This window comes from Chaetura pelagica, unplaced genomic scaffold (assembly GCF_000747805.2).
Source record: "Chaetura pelagica isolate M959 unplaced genomic scaffold, ChaPel_1.0 scaffold49, whole genome shotgun sequence".
NCBI lineage: Eukaryota > Metazoa > Chordata > Aves > Apodiformes > Apodidae > Chaetura > Chaetura pelagica.
Window position 1 is genome coordinate 936,738 of NW_009970715.1, and position 20,377 is coordinate 957,114.

The window sequence follows — 20,377 nt, forward strand, 5'->3', positions numbered from 1 at the left end:
AAAGCACAGAAGGAAGAACAGAAACCCAGTCAGTCCAGCAGCAGACCAGCTCTGCTTCCTGTGGGCTGAAAGGCTCTTGTTGCAAACTGAGAAACCAAAAGGCAGACACATCCTTGGCCAGACTTGAGCCATTGTCAAGTTGCCAGAAAATGCCAAAAAGTGTTCAGGGCTGCTCTCACATTTAAAGCACGCTCCAAGTTTCAAATCTTTCCTGAGCTCGGATTTACAAGGCAGAGCCTTTTAGACACATACAAAGCACAGAGCCTAAGGTCTGGCACCCATTGTGTAGTATTGCCTTCATCAAAAGAGTTGGAAACATTTTGGGGATGAAGAAAGTCTCCCGGCTCAGGAATGGAGTGCACTCTGAAAGAATGGCCTCCTAACCTTTTCCCTGAGTATACAAAAGCATCATTAGTTTGACATCCTGGCACCTGACAGCTTGACACAAATGGTGGAGAAGAAAGGGAGTTAAAACAGGCACACAGTGAGAGGGTTAAACAGGCAACACTGTTCTCCAAAGGCTGACAGATCAGACACTGTGTTTTACAGCTCCTGAGCAGGATGGGGAAACATGATCCTGCTCTGCAGCTTTCTGGGACAAGCTCTCTCCAGCCCCAGGGAAATCCTGGGGACTGTCATTGTTCTTGCTCAGTGCCAAGGGGACTTGCTGGAATGGATTCAATACCAACTGAAGATGTTCAATATCTTGTGTGTCCAGTCCTTTATGATTTGTTGTCACAGGTCATTTGTATGAAGTGAAATATCTCCTATCATGGTAGCACTGTCCTCTTCCAGGACTTACCTGGTGGCCCTGCTGGGCCTCTCTCACCGGGTTGTCCCTTCTCTCCTTTTGGTCCTGGTGGTCCTGGAAGACCAGTTGGTCCAACTGGGCCTGGAGGACCAACCTGTCCTGGCAGCCCTGAAAACATTCAGAAAGGAAATTAGTTAGAGGTCAGGACACTGCTGAGGTCAGTAGGTCTTTAGGAAGCTAGAAACCAGAGGAGGGGAACTCAAAGATGTGAGGGAGAGAAATGCAACTGCACAGATGGGATGGCACTGGTGGCAAGAGCTGGCTGATATGTAGGGCAGAAGAGTCAAACTGGACCTTGCTCCTTTTCTTCCTCCAATCTTCAAAGGAACAAGCATGTCCCCATGCACAAGGCCACCCCAAAAAGTCAGCAGGATGTGTATCTCCAGCTGGGATCTGCTGGTCAAAGCTAAACTGAGCCCAGGCTCTGGCTGGCCCTGGGCAGGCTCCAGCTGCCCCCCAGCCCTCCTTTGCTACCTTCACCCAGACCTGCCTGACAGCTCCACAGCAGCCCCAGTCTGTCAAAACACACAGAATATATTGCAAAAGCAAATCAAACCCTGTCTCCCACTTGCTCTGTCTGCTCTCATCATGCCACCCAGAGGTGCTGCATCAAAGATGTCTCCCTGCTCTCTGCTGTTTTCCTTCATCTAACAAGTGCCCCATGCTGTGCACAGGCTGTTTGCATCCCAAATGGAAATTAATGCTCCCGCACTTTTCACGTCAATGAACAGGGTGCTGAGCTAACCCACCTGGAGATACCAGCAACACAACAATTACAGCCCAGCGGGTGCTTCTTGGCAAGTCCACTCAGAGCCCCAGTAAGCCTATGAAAGGTGCAGTCAGCAACTGTAAGCTGGAAGTGACTATTGCTAATGACACCAAATAAAGCCTTAATGTTGTTTTCCTTAGACTATCAAAATAACAACAACACTTGGCAATTTTATAGTGCTTTTCAGAAAAAATACCTGTGTGCCTGGCTCACAAAAGCAGTAGCTGCTTTGGAAAGACACACTTAAATACTGTGCAAACATCAGTGAAGCCTCTAATACCTTAGAGAGGTGGGTGAGTTATTCTGTCTACTCAGATTAAGTGGTTAATGGTTACAATAAAAGCATTAACTGTCAGAGCCAGAAGAGTCAGAGGTTCCTAGTTTCTGGGCTACAAAAGGGCTTTGAGTAGTTGAAAGCAGTGGCAGATACAAGCTACAAAGCCAGAGAAAGATCAGTCAGAGTTCAAAGTTCAGCACACTCAGATTTCAAGTTTCAGTCTGTACATCACATATTATAAAACCCAGCAGAGTGCAAGTTCAGTTTTGATACTCTTAACAGTGCCCTTCCCCTTCCCTGGTACCAGCACAGGTGCTGGACCCTCCATGAGCAGTGCCAGGAGAACCTGTGCATATAGGACTGGAGAAGAATGGGAATAGAGGGAGAGAAGGAAAAAAGGACTGGCCAGCAAGCACATTCACAGCTGGTACCACGGAGAGAAGGAAAAAAGGAAACCAGCTGGCCAGCAAGCACATTCACAGCTGGTACCAAAGGGATGGGGCTATCTAATAAAACCAAGGCTCCCACATTTGGCTCTGGTTCCCACTCTAGCTGTAGGACAGCCCATCCGAGGCACACAACAATGTATCCCCAGACATTCATCCAAACTCTGCACTTCTCAGAACAAAGCAATAATCCCCCAATATTAGACCCCCCTCAAAAGATTGCCCTTCCTCTCTTCTCTTTTTGCCATTTTGGAGAGATGTCCACATTATTTTTTCTTACAAAAATGAATTCTATCCATCTCTAATCCATGGTGAAACTGGGCAGACTGAAGAGAATTGTCAAAGGCTTTGTGTGGGAGCATGTGCCTGTGCTTTTGTTTTATTCACTTACCAAAAAAGATCAGATTTAATTTGAGTATTGAAGGAGGAATTAAGATGAGGTTTTAATTTGTATCCATTTGCTTACCAATGGGATACAAACTGCAGATTTTTTTGTGGACAGAGAGGCTCCCTTTACTGATCTTCCCTGACAGTGGATCCTCTACTTGGCAAGCTCAGTAGATGATTGGGAAGCCATTTAAGAGATAGAGAGCATTTGGTCACAGCATTGCAAACAGCTTCTCCCCCTAACAAAACCCCCCAACACACCCAAAACTTCATTGCAGCAAATTCTTCCCAGCATAGTGGGAAGAACAGCAGAAACACTGTTTTGCAAACACAACACACTGTGCTGCTGAGCGTGGGTGAAAACATTTCCTTGCTTGTATCAACCAGCCTCAATCCTTCAGTTCAACCTTTCTAACTCAATCCTGTGAACTTCTGCAGACCAGGAGCCATCGTTTGCTGCTGCAGCAGAGCTTTACAGAAAGTGGCACTTACTTCCCTGAAGGTGGAAAGTGCTAAAGGAAAGACCAGGAGAAGCAGCACTGAATAATGTGTCAGGCAAATGCTCATACTGGTGACAAATGGTGTTACCAGCATAGAAGAGACAAGTGCAAAAGGGAGAAGAAAGGGAAGGATTCAGGGGAAAAGGGGGAGGGAAAAGAACAGGCCAAATGTTCAGCTGCCATAAATCAGCCCTGCTGCAGAGGCATTGCTTTCAGAGAGCTGAAGCCCATGGCCACTATTTATCCTCCAAAAATACGAAAGAAAAAGCCACAGGGGAAAAATAATGAAAAAAAAGAAAGCAGCAGAGGATGAGTATTCTGCTGCTGGAGACCAACTGAGACATGTGGGGACCTGGATTTTCTGCCTGTCCCTGTCATTAACCTGCAACACACCATCTGTTCCCTTTCGTCCCCCAAGGCTTTCTCTGCACAGGAGCAGCGTCTCTGTTGGATGCATCTTACCAGACCTGTGCCCTGACCATCAGCAGCAGCTCTCAGTGCCCCTGGCAGGCAGCCCCAAGGAGATGAGGGTGGTGTTTTCTCCCACCACTAAGCAGAGGCCCTGCTTGTTCCCACCAGGTGTCCTCCAGTGAACTGCCTCTCTGCTAGGCAGCACTTCCATCCTTTGTGTGCAGGGGAAGGGGCTGTCTCAGGGATGATAAAGCTGGCATTTCACCTCACTAACCAGATCAGCCCATGGTTAGATAGAACCCAGAGAAGAACCCCAGCCTCTTTGTATCTGTGAGGCTCTGAATCCCTGGGTGCTCCTGGCCACAGGACTCTTCTGCTTTTTGGAATATATCATGAGCAGGACTGGGCATGGCAACATTTTATGCTTTGATAGAGGAAAGAGCAAGAAACCATTGACTTACCCTGTGGTATTAGCTGCTCCTCTGCACCTCTGTGTCCTTTAGGCTCTAATTAAGAGGGTCAGGGTAAGAAAAAAACCAAAGATATGAAAAATTAGGTCTCTTGCTGCCAACTGGCTCAGCAGAGTATATATATTTTCTTAATACTCAGTAAAATGTATCCTGTTGATTAACAAGCTGATCAGAAAGGCCAGCAGTGCAGCTGTCTCAACAGCTCTGATTGCTTTTAAATGATTGCCTATTCTCAGCCCCGTCACTCACAGAAATCACTACCCTAGTAAACAGTAGCAAGTTTTCCTGGACCTCAGCCTGGAGAGGTGTCAGCCAACTCAGAGCTCTAAGGTCATCCAGAAACACTCCCACCATTCAAACCATCTAGTCCATATCAACCATCTTTGTGTTAGGCACCAACATCCTGCCCTTAGTCCATCCAGCTAAGAAACTCAGTGGTGTGCAAGCTAGGGTTTGGATTTGTTTTGGCTGAAGGACTAGAAGCAGGGCATAGGCAATATTTCACAAAAATAACACTCTGGGGAAGGTGATGGGAAGGACAGAGACTCAGTTTTCCACAACCCCAAATCACACAGGACACTCAGGTCTGACTTTCACTACTCTAATATCACACTTGTTGAAAGATCTCCCGAGGTCTCCAATCTCTGTAAGTGAACCTGGGGCCAGCTTTGAGGAACAAGGCACAGTACAGGGTTGAAATCATGCCACATAGGCAGTCCCTCACTATTCTAAACCAACCATGTGAAATTCCCTACATTTCACCAAAATCCACAGTGTTGTTTTGGGGTTTTTTTTGGCTGGCTTTGAATTGTAGCTACAAACTAGTGTGGGGAGGGGAGGAAGACAAATGTGGAGCCAGATCCATGAAAAATCCCCACGGCCCTTCACAAAGCAAGTGTTTGAAGCCCATGGAGCTGGGGAAGGGCTGTAACAGGCAGTCACATGTCAATTAGCACCTTCACTGATTATTTCTAATTGCTGAAAGACACTGTCCTGACCTGAAATGGTTTGGTGCATTCCTGATTCCCAGTTATTAGGCTAGAGTTGTTATTCCACACTAGATGAAATAAATAAGGGCTAGAACAATAAAGGATAACAGTGAGCAAGGACTACACCTGGTAGCAGCCATGCAGCTGGCTGTGCTGGCAATGCAGACTCACAGCTCAGCAAACACTATCACCTGTTATTGGAGGTGATCACTAGATCCCTCCTGGATTTACTGCAGGGTGGAGGGTGCTGATGCTGCACCATGGTGGAGTCAGCCTGGTACAAGTGCTGTAGAAGGTCTGTTCTACTTTGCAGCAGAGCCAGAGGCCTGGGTGAGTGTCATCCTCTGCTCCTTGCTGAGCTAGAGGAGGGGAGTGTGCATATGGAGCTTCCAAGAGGAGGGGACAGGACAGAGTTGTCAGTAATTTGCTGGACTGACTTTAGTGCAGGTGCAGGGATACTGCAACAGCAAAAATAAATGACATGCAGAAGGCAGAATGAGGATAAAATGGACACTGGGGGAAAGTGCTTTAATTCAGTTCCTGGCAGCCATCTCTGTGGTTCTGAAAATGCTTTGCAGAACATATTGTTAGTGAACCTCCCTCCATGTTGTGGCATCCTGTCAAGTTATAAACATGGGTGACATCTGGTCTGTGTTGGTTGCTCCAGGTCTGCTGCAGTCATGAGGGGCTGCCATAAAAAACTGCTTGGACCAAATCAAATAAATAATAATTATTTTTTTTTAAAAAAAGGGGAAAAAAAAAAAAAAGAAGAAAAAAAGGAAAGCAGACCCTATAGAGGATAAAGAACTAACGAACTGCTCTGGGAGCAAACAAAGCAGCTGACAGACAGGGCTTTGGAAGCAGAGAACAGGGATCTTGAAATAAGAATGCCAAGGTCAAGGAAATTCAATGTGTGGGGATCTGTCTAGCCAAGTGGGCTCAGAGGGAGATTTTCTTATAAGTGTATTTTTTTTTCATACCACAAGAGGGATCATAAAACAGCCCATTGTATTTATGGCAAATTAAAAAAATATAATGCAGACTGCAACTGATGTTGCTATTCATGGGAAAGTTTTTCCTACTAATAAAACCAAGAATTACCCCTAGCCCAGCCCTCTGCCTCCCCACAGCCCTCCCAGCTGGGGACACGCTGCATTCAGCACTCTGTAGGTGGGTATGAATTGTCCCCCTGAGATCCTGATGGCTCTCTGGAGTTTTCTCAGGAATGTTTCAAACTATCCAGGCCTCAAAATCCAGTCTTTGGACTTAAAACACATACAGTGAAACACACAGGCAGGCACAGTGGCCCTACTGAGGTGAACAGAAATCTGCGTTTCCCAAGACCAGAATTCAGTTCTCAGTAGCTGCTTGTGCCAACAGAAATGGAGGCTAACAATGGGCTGTTCAGGCTGGCAAAATGGGGCTAAATGTGTTAGTTTCTGAGCTTAGATGCTTTCTTCCCAGAACATGCCTCCTCTGCACTGGCTTAACTCAAGGAGGGGCAGGGAGACATGGAGAGCAAAGCTGAAAGTCCCTCCCTTTGAGAAGGAGAGACCCTCATCCCTGCAACTTGAGGCAGCTAAAAGGATGGTTTGAGGTGGGATCAGAGAAGGTTGGCCTCCTTTTTAGATATTCTACAGAAATCATGTGTGGAGGGTGGGTGGTTTGGTGAAAAGCAAGTCCCACTTACCAACAGATCCCCCTGGTTTTCTCAGGACAGTCCCAGGGTTCAGCAGGGGAAAGGCATCTGGCAGCAGGTCATCGTACCATGTGGCCGTTGTCCCCGTGATCGGCAGGTTGTTCTCCAACGGGGGGCTGCGCTCGGCGGCCTGCAGCAGGAGGATCTAGAGAGGGGACATGGGGAGGGCAAACAAGGTCAGTGGGATGGTTTCATACATGGTTTCAATCCCAAAGAGGTCTTGAAACTCCTCCCCTTGCCAGCAGGAGCTGTGGATAACTGCATCACAGACCGCAGCGTTTTGGTCTTAGAGCTTTATAGCTGGTTGGGTTTTTTTGGAAAGTGGCAGTTATTACAGTCATTGGTGCAGGAAGGTGCTGTGTTCAGTTGCAAAAGGGTCCCACACAGCACTGCACACCCTCCTTGGAGAGGGTTTCTGTGCTTGCAGAGAGAGACTGTGTCCCTGGTGAGAAACATGAAACCAGGGACCAGAGCTGGTGTTAGAGGACGAGGTATTTCACTGCTGGGTTATATGTTCAAATCCAGAGCCACTGGGTCAGAAATTACTGGGAGCTGGTACAAGGTGAAGGGCTGTAGGATGCCCAGGGTAGCAAAGTGAGGTGCCTCAGGACAAGTACTGGCTGTAAGTTAAAGTACAAATGCTGACCAAATTAATGATGATGGAGGATGTGAAGCTTTTAAAGAGCTGAAGTGCTTTAATTTTGGAGTGAATCTCCTCAAAGAGCTCTACTTTGAAGTAATAGGATATTATTAAAAATCACAACTGTTTTATTCCTTGCAAACACATGACCTTCAACGGAATCCACATCCCAGTGTGCATCCCTGAGCTATTTGGTCCGTTTATAACTTCAGCTCCTTGGCAAAGTGACCCCATTTTCCCTGTACAACTTAGACCACTTCATCAAGTGAAGTGAAGCCCAGGAAAGCATTCATTGGGCTTTATAACCCAGATTTTTAATCAAAGTTTTCATAAAAAACTTCCATTAAAAAGTTTTTTAAAAATAATTTTTCTATTTTAATCTAAATGCTTCATCCTCTGCCTTCCCAGCCACTAAGCAAGGGTGGCACAACAAAGTAGTCTACATATTTCTTTTGAAAAAGCCAAACCCCTCGGTAGCAGTGAGCCAGGGTGCCAACCCCACCTTACTCTGCTGCAGAGAGATTTTACCCCAGTTGCTGGACAGAAGCTCCACAGAGGCCAAGGGCAGCACCCACCTTCCTGGTGGAGCAGCCCAAGAAGGAGCAGCCCCTGCATTAGCAGTGCCTGGGATGCAGCAGCAACCTGTCACTCCCCTGGCAGCTGGATCCATCCAGAACAAGAGTTTCAGTCCAAGCACCCAGCATCTCCAGCACAGCCTGCTTTCTAAGCATGAAGCTACAGTGGAAAATGTTTGAGGAGAGCAACCTTGTGGTCTGTTACAGCACTGTCTCTTCCTGTCTGGAAGCCACTGAAGAAAATACGGATTTAGGGATAAGGGAAATAAAAGATAATACAACTGAAACTTTCCACTAAATCCCTAGAAGTTTCGGCCTTTGCACGCTGTGTTGTCTCTACATAATGAAGTCACACTGCAATTATAAATGAGAGTGTCTTGGCTCTGCTCTTGTTTTTAACTTGCAATTATTACAAGGTTTATCACTTATTTATTACAAGGCATGGTGAGAGCCAGCACTGCAGCAGCGCCAGAAATGATGAACTTCCTGCAGAATGCACTGGCCTGACAGGGGTGAATCAGAAACTAATTAAACTGGGAGCTAGGTTAAGTGCAAGGAAACTGAACCTCAGCTGTTGCAAACAAGCAAAATTCTTCCTTTATTGCAAGGATCTTTATTCATGGATCCAGAGTCTTCTTTCTGAGTAATAAGAAAGCAAAGAGGAATCAGGTCACGATGCTTTTATTCCACAGGCTTCTCTGGTGCCAGGCAAGGAAGGAATTGGTTCAGTCCATCTCAGGCACTTTTGTGCCTCCCCCCAGTGATCTGTCAGACTTCCATGTAAACAGGCTTATCAGTTCAACAAAGACTTAAGCTTTTCCCTTACTTAACTGCTTAATTCTCATTGACACAGGATTCAATCGTGCATTGAAGATCTTTTCTGAATCACTTCACACTATTATATTATCCTTTCACTTCCCCTGCAAAACACCTGGGTGTTCCCAGGGGGAACCTGGAGGCAGAACTAAACCTGGAGGTGGCAAATTAGAGAGGCTGCAGCCAGGACAGGGTTAAGATGCTCCTGCTGTGAGGAAGGGCCCAATGAGGGCTCTCTTGGATGGTCTTTTGCCCCAGCCCAGCAGTGGGGCCGGGGGGGAGAGGTGATGTTAAATCAGGAGCAGCAATGGTCAGAGACCAGCAAACCGCAGGGGTCTGGGCCCCCCAGGCAGTGCGAGCAGCACTAGCATAGCTCTGCTGAAGGTTGCATCTGGAGGGGAACAGCTCCAAATCATTTTTATGGGTGATAATAAAAATGTGTTACCACATAATCAACACAAAACAGTGGCAACGGTATCCTTTTCATTAAAACAGCATGTTTCAAATAGCTCTCTGCTGATAAACACTGTAAAAGATTGAAAGGCACGCACAGAATAATCCAGTGTGCTCCTTTATAAATTGACTATATATACATAGGCAGTCATTAAGGCTTGAACCAAAGTAACAAGTTTATTTTCCCTGGGCACAAAAAAATGATAGAGGTCAGGAAGTCTCCAAATGTGAAACTGCTGAGAAATTCTAGTTTTTATGATTAGGACTAAAGAAGTGCCCAAAAGAAATAAAGTAGAAAGAAGAGAGTTCTCACATCCACGAGATCCACAGAGCCAAACTAAAGAAGGAAAAGCACGAGGGATTTAGTCACACTCAAAATCTCCAGCTACACACACTTCTTTCAAAAAGGAGTGTCCTCTCATAAGCCAGCACAGCACATAGCACTAACAGGGTCCTTATGCCTTATTGCAATAGCACTGGAGCCATTCATCTCTTTTCTGTCACGTTCTGTTTTTCTTAAGGCTGCCATTGCTGTAGTCAAGGGACTTGAGGAGAATTCCCATTTTCATTAAACAAAAAAAGAAAGTTTCTAGCCCTCTGAGTAAACTGCTGGAAAATGATACCACAGAGGCTCACAGCCAGAAAGCAAATTAGCAAAATGTGCAATGTATTAAAGCCTCAGTATTAAAGTCTTGGTATTTACTAGTCAATAAGGTAGAGAGGAGGAGAACAGCAACTGAAGAGCTACATGTGGCTTGGATTGGCAATCCTCATGGCAAACTGTGCCCATTTGTGTTACTGTTACCCACTTCCAATGCATGTGGTCTATGGGAAAAATATGGAGAATAGAGGCATGAAACATCCTAATGGCAACTTAGAAATGTCTTGATGCCATGGGCAATATTACTCACCCAACCAACTGAAGCAGGTTCAGAGAACCTGCTGAAGGGCAGTGCTTGTGGTTGTTGCCTGTAGCACCAGAAGGGCAGGTCCCTCCAGAGGACACCAAGGCCTTTCCTCCCCATTTGTGCTGAGTTGCACAAGGTGAAGGGTGGCCTCAACTCAACAAAACACTCAGGCTTCTGTCTTTTTGCACAGATGGAAACAAAAAGTCAAATCTGAGCCTAAATAGACACGTTGAACTGGAGCCTCTGGCAGCAGAGGTCCCACTGGCATAGGGGCCTGTCTCTGGTTTCCAGACCCCACCTCTCTGATGCAGCTGAACTGGGTCAGAAAGCTGGAAAGAGCCGAAACGGGGCCGTGTCTCCTGACAACACCGCAGCAGGAGACAGGCCCAAGGCAGGGGATGGCGTGAGAGCCCAGCAGGAACGGGGAGGGATGAAGCACTGGCCTGGCCCAGGAGCTTGCAGGCAGCACCAGCACCAGCACCAGAGGTCACTGCCTGGAAACTCAGCCGGGGCCTGATGAGTCCCACAGAGCCAGGGACTCACCTCTGCCCAGGCCCTGGCACCTGCTTTTCTCCCATGGCTCAAAGCCTGGCTCTTTGCTGCTGGGCCCGCTCATGCCCAGGGCCCTCGGCAGGGACATGAGTGTGATGTGCCTGAAGTTTGGTCCCAGCTTACTCAACCTACCTCCCCCTTTTCTATTTGCCAGCATAAACTTTCTAAACTTCAGACACATACCACATTTCTTGCATCAGATCAAAAGCTCAGGCCAGGGACAATGGAAACGGGAGGAAGGTTTTAATCTTCTTGAGATGTTCAGTGTCAAAGGACTTTTTTTGGCTTTTAGGGGCTTTCAAGAAACCTATTCTGGTTGTTCCCAGACATCAAAAGATTTCACAAACACAACCTCCTCCCATCACCGTCCTCCACTCACATTCCTGGTGTCCTGTAACTAGTAGGTGCTAGAAACAAGGAAAGAACAGCCTGGCTTCCAAAGATTTCAAAATTGACACAAGTTTCAGAATGCTTTTTCTCTGGATAAAAAACCCATGGAAATGCAGGGGGAATAATTTGACAGAATCCAGATGGATATTATTAATTAATAAACAGGGGATGTTTGGTCTCTTGAAGCATCAGTGGAATCAACTCCCCTCCATCCCTCTCCAAAGAGGATGGAAATAAACTGCATGAATCCAGCACATCAAGTAAAAATCCAAGTGTAAAGTGAGATTCTCTTGATCTTGTAAGGACACAAGCTGATTGATAATGGTAATTGCATAACTTGTTGGACATAAAGCAAATTTTTTGGCAAAATAGAAGAGTTTTTTAATCATTCATCAAGACCCAGAGCTAACCAGGGAGCTTTTCAAAGCCTGGTGGAGAATGGTATTGCTCTTGTAGCAACATGAAACCTGAACACAAGGCTCCAACACAGACACAACTGCTTGGTTTCAAAAGCCAAAAGCCATTCAGTAAGTGTCCACTAACATCTGAATAACCAGGTGTCCAGAGAGAACCTGGGTGACTTCATCCTTACTACATCTTAGAGGTTTTGGCCTAAGGGGACAAAATAATTAATGTATGGAGGAGTTTTAATTACACTGATAAATTATGTGGGGAGTAATAGCTGATGTTATTGTAGTGACCCAATGTGGACCCAAAGGTGAGGTTTATGTCACCAACTATTGCATGAGAGGCAGGAATGTGAACCAAAGGCTTCTGCCAAGCCACAGGTAGCACAGTTCACCCTCTTTCTGCAAACTTTGTTCAATTTGACAGGATTTAGAAAGAAGAGGATGCAAAAAGTGCCCGTTTCATCACAGGTATCTTCCGGTGGGGAATCAGAGCAGAGAGGACACAAAAGCACAGGCCTGCCTACTAGCTTAGATGAAATCATAGAACCACAGACTGGTTTGGTTTGGAAGGGACCTTAAAGATCATCTACATACAACCCCCCTGCATGGGCAGGGACACTTCCCACCAGACCAGGTTGCTTCAAGCCTCATCCAACTCACCCTTCAACACTTCCAGAGATGGGGCAGCCACAGCTTCTTTGGGCAACCTGGGCCAGTGTCTCACCACCCTCATGCTAAAGAATTTCCTCCAAATGTCTAACCTAAAGTTCCTCTCTTCCCGTTTTAATTAACTTAATAGTCAAATGACATTGCTTTTGAAAATGCAGGCAATGTTCAGCAGATCATCATCAGACCATCCAGACTTTGCTTGGGAGAGCAGCAGTGTGGGAAGGACTGGCAGTGGTCCTATTAGGTCAGTGCATTCTGGGAACCTCCTCTGATACTGTGGCATGTTGGAGATTTACCTGCACTGCTGTGAGCTGTGCAGCCTGCTGTCACTGGCACCACAGAGTGTTAGAGCCAGGGGAGGAAGGTGGATGTGGAAAGGATCCAGCAATCCTTCAGTGCTGTGCCAAGCTCATTGCAGAGTGAAGTACACAAAGGAGCTCAGAGTGAAATCAGATTCCCCACCTTCACTTTAAAATACCTGATAAAAATACATTGGAGCTATAACCTTCCCCCTTCAGAATCACATAATTCTTTCCTGCCCAGTTTATCTCTTGTCACCTGCTGGGGCTGCAGCAGTGCTACAGACATGGAGCCAGACCAGCCTGAGATGGACACAGCCTTGACAAAGGAACATCTGTTCTCAGTAAGGGCTTTGAGATCAGCTCTCTGCTTCTCAGGTGAGGAGCCCTCAGCTCTGGCTGATAGGCTCCCATCAGCTGGCACAAACAAGCTGAGAAGCCTCCTGAGCACTCTACCTCCTCTGGACTCCAGATGAAAAGCTGCAAGAAGAGAGCAGCAAACTGGAAAAGATTAGGGGCTTGGTGCCTTCCTGGCTCACCTGGGTGCAAACTGGAAAAAAGGATCCCAAGTAATATTTCTTTTACGATCATACTTTCCTTATGATGCTCCACTAGAATTTCTGACTGAGAAGCAAGTGGAAGTTTGCATTACCAAAGGATGTGAGCACTGACATCCCAAGGGCTCCTCCCTTGCTTAAACCTACACTTTTTGTCCACAAAAGTATTTATCTTAAAAAGCAAAGCACCAAAACAACGTTCCCAGGTATCAAACACACCAAAAGAATTCCCTAACACAGACACATAGGACTTGCTTGGCAAATTAAGTTGCACGTCATAGGAAAGCAGAATTTTTCCAAATTATTTTCTGAAAATATTAAATGTATTTGACTAAAAACGCTGAACTTGTAACTAAAAGACTTTGCGGGAGGGAGGGGGGAGGAGAAGGTCTTTAAAGCCTTTTGTGGTTCTGGCAAATGATTTACAGTATTTGCCAAACACATGGACCAGTCTTAGGGGACAGATTGCTCCTTCAATCCAACAGTGATAAGAAGTAAGATCCAACAATTACTAGACTTGAGAAGGAAAGGATTTTAACTGTCCTTCTGAAAGAATGAAGCGTGTCCAAATGAGAGAAAGGCCAGTACCCACACAGCCTCCAGTGTCCTGATCATAGCCACGAGTATTGCTGATTAGAAAAAGGCCAGAGAGATAGATGCAAAGTTCAGATGAACGTTGACACACAAGTCAGTTTGCACAGCCACTATTTCCCCTTGTAAAAATCAGCTATGAGGTTGCGCTTTATTCCTAAAGAGATTTGTTACATTTACTGACCTACAGAAACTCAACATGAAATAAAAAATTTACAGGGATTGATTTCAGTTTGTTATTGCTACTCGAACAAGATGGACATCATACAACTACCTGTGAAATAGGCCAAATAATTCTTAAATTCAATATTGGAGCTGGAGAAGCAGATTTTGCAGAGGGTCATTAGGAAGTCTTAGAGATTGAATAAGCCACCCTCCTGTTCAAAATAAAATAAGTAACTGGTAGTGGCAATCATATATACACCATGGAAAATCCATGAAAGCCCTGGAAATATCAAGCAACTTGGCCTCACAGCCAAGGAACTGGAGTTTCCCTCACAGCCACTCAGCTTTGTCACAGTCCTCTGCAGCATTTTCTGTTTTCCAAATATTTCTCCACTACAGCTGGACACTGTTTTATTGCCTATTAGAGAAAGAAAAGACAAACTCCATAAAACATCCCAGAGAGCTGCCAGTATTTCATGTAACTGCTTGGAAGAAGGGGGAGATAAACATTTCATACAGTGATTACATTAGAACTCCCAAGTACTGGTGCTTCATAATAAAAAAGCACAGGTGCTGTGGGGTAACTTATTGTAAAGAAACAGGATGATATAAATCTACATATAAATAGTGTATGTATTGATCAACGTATTGATCAAACTCTGTGCACAGTGCAAAGGTTTTCTTTTTAAAACCTCTCAAAATTTTCCGTGTGGGGAGTCACATTACAAGGACTGTTTTCATGCAATAAACATCCATGTCATTTATCAATCACAGAGTGAATCAGACATTAGATATCTCACGTTCTCTCCCTGCACTGAGGCTTTAAGTGAAACACCATGAACTTCTCAGATGTGGTGTCAGGAGACAAGACTGGGTTAGAGCAGCTCGGATCAAATGCTATGCGCAAGCTTCCACCAAAAGCTGGGAATAATATTGCAGTGCCCATAGCTCTGTGGTGGAGTTTGTTAAAAGAAACTGGGCGAACAAAAGGAGCAGAGGTTTTGGTGCCTACTCTTCTGCCAGCACTGCCTGCCCTGGGCTGTGCTGCTGAGCCTCCATGGGGTCTGTCTGGGCTCGGTCCTGTGACACAGGAGGGCAGCAGCAGGCTCAGGAAGTTACAGAAAGGAAAGGCTGCACAGTCTTCCCACTGAGCAGCTGTGCTGGCAGAAGGAGAAACCTTTCGTTTGAAATAGAAGCCAGGTTCATTCTGCCCTCCCACCAGCAAGGCTCCCCACAGGGCCAGGGGAGGCTGTGGTGATGTCAGGAAGGTTTGACACGTTGGGGCTGGGGAGTGTCCTTTTCTTCATGCCTTGCACCGTCTCTTGTCCTTAACCCCAGGCTCAACACCATCCTCCCTGAGATGGAGTCCCATGGCCTGTAGATTTCAAGCTCAACATCATCAATCAAGCTTTCAGATCTCCGGCACCCAAATGGGTCTGGTACAAACCAAATGGAAAAGGCCAGCTCCATCCTGGGGAAATGACAGGGTAACTGGAAACAGGGGAGACAAGGATGGAACCTGATTCCATCTCCCATGCTCCTCTCCTGCAGGAACACCTCCTGCAGCCCCAAGAACAGCCTAGAGCAGCATTAAGGAAAGCATCAGACACATGAAGAGTTAGTTCCGCAGCACAAGTTTGAGTCTCTATCCTCCCCAAGGGCTGTATAAGCTCCGGTCCCTAATGAGTCGTTTTTCATTCCATTTGCTCTGTGTTTATTCTTACTTCTCACTTTCTGATCCAACTCTTCTGTTACAAAAATCAGAGGGTTACTCTTATTACCGCATTTGGATGCTGAAGCAACTCATCCTTGTAATAAGATGAAAACATTGCTGGTTACATCCCCATTGTTTAGGGGGACAGCTATAAAAGCCTGCAGAAGAGGAGTGGGGAAAGAAGAAACCATAGTCTTGTAGCCACTTCTTCCACGACTGAGTTTAAGTTTCTTTAACTTGCCCTTCACGGCCACTGGAGGACATGCGTGCATTTTACATATCCCCCCTGTTCATAGGAAGTATCAACTTCCACATCTGCCTTTGCAGAACAAGACAGGAAATATCAGGGAGGGAAGAGTCTCCAACACTGGCAAGGAACATGTGTGCCCATCTCACCACTGCAGCTTTGGGCTGGTGTGGTGGTGAAATGAGGCACTGCAAGATCCCTGTTGGGAGAGCTGAGACAGCTTCATTTCAGATAATGCAGCAAAATAGGAATGTTTCTCCAAAATCCAGAGCAGAGAAACAGACAATACTAAACAAATGCAAGCACCTTTTTAATGGTACTAGCTATAATGGAATAGCAACAAGTGAGGTCATTACATTGCTACATAGATCAAACTGAACTTAAATTAACCTTGAAAAAAAGGGTGAATCAGCATATTTCTCTTGTGTGCAGCAACAGCATTTGTGTAGTGTTGCTTCACTCTCAGTTTAATTGCTACAGTCAATTTTTGCACAGCACCCACAGCTTTTCAAACAAAGTGGAAGCCAAAAGATTGATAATGACACTGCTGGGCTGTGCTGCAGAAGACACCCTTGCAGAGACACAGTCTTTAGTACTTCCCAATACAAAGAAATAACTCATTTCCCTCCACAAATATAACCCCTTTAATCAGCTTTGCTCCCAACTTGGGTCTCTGTGGGAGCACAGTAAGGTCAGAAGGAAACTCATCCCACCACCACCACAGGTTGCCCCACTGCAAGAGTCCCTCTGAAGCTGGTCCCATGTGTCTGGGATTTGGGACTGCACAAGCAGAGGTCACCAGCCCCTCTTCCCCTCCCCAAACACCTCCAGCTCCTCGTTGCCAGAGAACACCCACCTGCCAGGTCCCACTGCTTGGAAAAACAATCCAGCTCCTTTGTGTCCTTTGCAATACAGCAGTTTTCACTTGAACAGTTCTGCTCCCCAGAACTTCATTCCCCCCACCCTCTCATTTTTCCTCTAGTGAAATATAACTGCGAAGGCTTTGAGGAAGTTCCAGGCAACATTGCTCACTCCATTTCAGCACAGACAATTCCCAAATTACCATAATATCATGCACTGAACTCAGAAACATCACACATCCACCATCCCCCTCCACAAAGGTTTCTCCCCAAATTCTTTTGTCATTGATAAGCATCAGTTAATGAATGAATAATAACAGCAGCACATACCTTACAGGGACCGAAGCACTATATCTAACAACTAGGATTGGGCTTTCACAGGAGGAACCACAGATCAAAGAGGAAGAACTGACTCAGATGCTTTGTTACTAGACTCAAACAATTTATCTGAATCCCAGTAGGTAGAAATTAAAACAATTTGCAGGGAAAAAAAACCCCACTATTTGAAGATCTTGTCTCAATATTTGTTTCCACTAGACCATGCATGAAAGCCTCCCCTCTTTCAGAACAGGGCTAAAAAAGCAGGACTGGGTAGCACTTGAAGAACAACTGTTTTTAGAAAAATCTACATACTGTTACTCTTCTGGTTTGCACTCTAGGTTAGTAAGGTTTCTACAAGGCATTTTTAGTGAGAGACCAGAATCTGAGTCCACTTCTTTCCTGAGCCAGGGGAATCACTGCTTTACATCCCCATGTTATCAACCAGCTGAAGGCAAGAGATTTTTCACACAGCTCTGTCTGCCCTGCTTCTGGAGCAAAACCTGAGCCAGTGTGCTCCAGTCAAGAGCAATGAGCTATTTACTATTTAATAGCAGCTGCACAGTTGTGACGGCAGGGAAGAGGGAAGCAGAGATGCAGTGGTGAGGCAGGGGGAAGCTGGAGAGGATGTGTGGGAAGCAGAAGGAGCCAGGCCAGAGATGCCCGTGTACACAGCAGCGCTGCCCTCCTTCCCTGGGTAGAACCAGCACCACAGCATGTTCCTCTCTGTGGATGGGAGGACAGACACCTGATCTCTCCAGGGCTGCCAACCCGGCAACTTTTTCACTGTCAACTCTTGGGAATTTTTGCCAAAGAAGAATACAGGCAGGTCCTTACCTTGGCCTCAAGGGTGTTCAGCCTCTCGGTCATGTCTGCCAGTCTCGTGCAGTTCATACATTCTAGAGAGAATAAAACAAAATGGTGTAAAATTTCTGTGTACTCTTCATTTTCATCCATGGCTTTCAGTCTGCAGACCCTGATCCCTTTTTGATCCAAAGCACACAGAAAAGAGATTCAAGATCAGTTATGGGAGGAAATATGTATTCAAATCTGTTGCATAGGTGACCAGCCACATCAACCTTGTTTGGGGATGTGTAGTGGGGCAGAGTAGGAAACCAAATCCCCAATAAATAGATGGCAAATGAAGAAAAAAATAGTTTTAAGACTTTTTAGGGTGCCAACCAGCATGACCTGTTGTCACCAGCAGAGTCCCTTGTTCTACCACCAATGTAAGCTGGTGTGGCACATGGTGCCACCTCCCAGGACATCAGGCTGCACAACCACTACTTCCCTTTAGCCCTGTGCTGCACCCTCTCCTGTACTACATCCTGGTCAAATAGCAAGGAAAGCAATGACTACAAAATGCCCATCTCTGTGGAGTCCTGCTCCATCCCTGGGCTCCCTGGCCACGCTACCCTTCCCACAACAAATCATCTGTCTCAGTGACAGCAGGAAAATCCAAGACAGACCCCAGAGCTGAAGCAGTCCAGAGCTGCAGCACAAAGTGGCTTCCATCACATGTTGCTGCATAGTGGCAACGCATAGGCAGGAATCACCAAAGGGGTCCTGACAGGATGCCTTGGCAAGAACCACCGTTGACATAATGGGCTCTGAGTACGGTTTAAAATGATTGCTTGATACAAAGGACATCACTTATTTAAACAGAAGGCCTGCTGCTTTGCTTCTCTTCTCATTTCAGCAATTGTAAAGTGAGTGAAGGAGGATAAAACCCTGAACAGAGATTTAATCCACAAGGCCCTTCCCCAGGGCTTTGCAGCAGTGTTGAGCTGCCCATTCCCAGCTCTCAGAGAAGCTGCCCAGACTGGACCACTCACATATCATGACTTCTGAGGTGCAGCAGTTAATGAAAAAAGGGAAATGACTTGCAGCATGAAGTATTTCAGAGAATAAGCCATCCATATTCAGGTGGTAAATCGCTGCCATCTCACGTCTCACACAGGAGAAATACAGCTCTGTGTGCATTTCTGGGCTCCTTAAGGGCCAGAGCCAGTTTCCATTGACTGGCCACAGAATAAGTATTTAATCCTGGTATTTCCATAGAGCTGGGGATGTTGACCTGTAATTCTTTAGCCCCTTAATAGATCATCCAGGTACAGCTCAGGCTGAGGTTGTACTGATGGAGATTGAGTAAACCCAGTGCCTACCTATAGAGATAAATGGGTGAACATGGGTTTTGGCCTGACTAAACATCACCCCAACACCTGGGACTCAGTTGTCTCTTAACAAGCTTTGTCCCCTTTTGCACAAGGACCTCCAAGGAATCTCTCCAGTCTTCACCCACAAACACTTCCCAGTTTTATGAAGCATATGGTATGTAATGATGACTCAGAGCCATGCAAAGATGTCAGCACCTAGCTTGGAAGGCAGGAAGCTGGGCTGTTCCATGTCAGTGATTTATAGTCTAAGAAGATTGCTCAAGTGCTAATGGCAACCAATCACCCTCTACATAAACCTTCAAGAGATGTTCTCTCACTGACCCTCTATCAGGACCTGCCTAGCTTCCCAGAGGAGCTTCCACCTCATGACACCCAACATTTTGCAGTCAAAGCATCTGAGGGTTCAGGAATGTTTCGACTTAAGAGATTTTCTCACAGGTCAGTGCTGACATGGACTTTCTTTTACCCAACAGGAAATTACATTTGTTTACTTTTACTCTCTGCAGTAGATCTTGGGCAATATTTTTTGGCTTGAACTAGCCCATGAACACTCAAGTGCCATAAGTGCATTGTCCCACAGGGAAGGAAATGGGTGAGGCTTGTTTGGTCTGGATCTGCTTGTGGTGTGTAAAACAGGGAATCACATTCTGCATGTAACTGGCTTCATGCTTTTGATCTTGCTCATCCCCATAGAAAGATAAGCCTGAATAAATCCAGTGCTCCCAAGAGCCAAAAGGCAAACCAGATGTGTTACAGAGCAAACAAAATATGGAGTCCTATTCTCCCTTCTGCTGGCTTGCACATATTAATAACTCCCATAGGTTTAGAGAGACTGACTTGAACTGTCTGAAAACCATCTCTGTGCATAATTTGAGATGGATCGATCATTTAAGCTCTCTTTGGAGAGCTCAGCCCATAAAAAAGGGCTTTTAATACCCCTCTGCACAGGGGTGAATGAACCAGCTCCCAGGGGGAGGATACTCTGACCATCTCTGCTGGACAGAGTGTACAAACAGCACCAGCCCAGCAGCCTTCTCTGCTCTTCAAGAACATCTCCAAGAGCCCTCTCAGGCACATTTGCAAGATTAGATTTAAATGAACAAAATAAAAGGGGGAGGAAGCAGCACTAGCCCTGCATGGGGACATTTATACTAACATCATCTTCATGTCAGTGATGTCTGCTGAAACATGGAAAACACAGCTCAGGTCAAAAAGAGAACTACTTGAGTTCAACTTGGATTTGAACTCTGATTCTTTCCTTTGTGAAATGCCTGGAA

The 20,377-nt window shown here is 45.9% G+C and overlaps 1 protein-coding gene across 1 annotated transcript in view; it reads right to left on the reverse strand.

Annotated features, from left to right (window-relative positions):
* COL26A1 (collagen, type XXVI, alpha 1) overlaps positions 1-20,377 on the reverse strand; it is a 167,523-nt gene that overhangs the window by 20,007 nt on the left and 127,139 nt on the right. Inside the window, exons 4-7 of the mRNA XM_010006030.1 lie at positions 17,761-17,822; positions 6,751-6,904; positions 4,063-4,107; positions 803-919 (exon numbers count right to left, since the gene is read on the reverse strand). Coding sequence (XP_010004332.1) covers positions 803-919; positions 4,063-4,107; positions 6,751-6,904; positions 17,761-17,822 — 378 coding nt within the window. The remainder of the gene's footprint in view (positions 1-802; positions 920-4,062; positions 4,108-6,750; positions 6,905-17,760; positions 17,823-20,377) is intronic.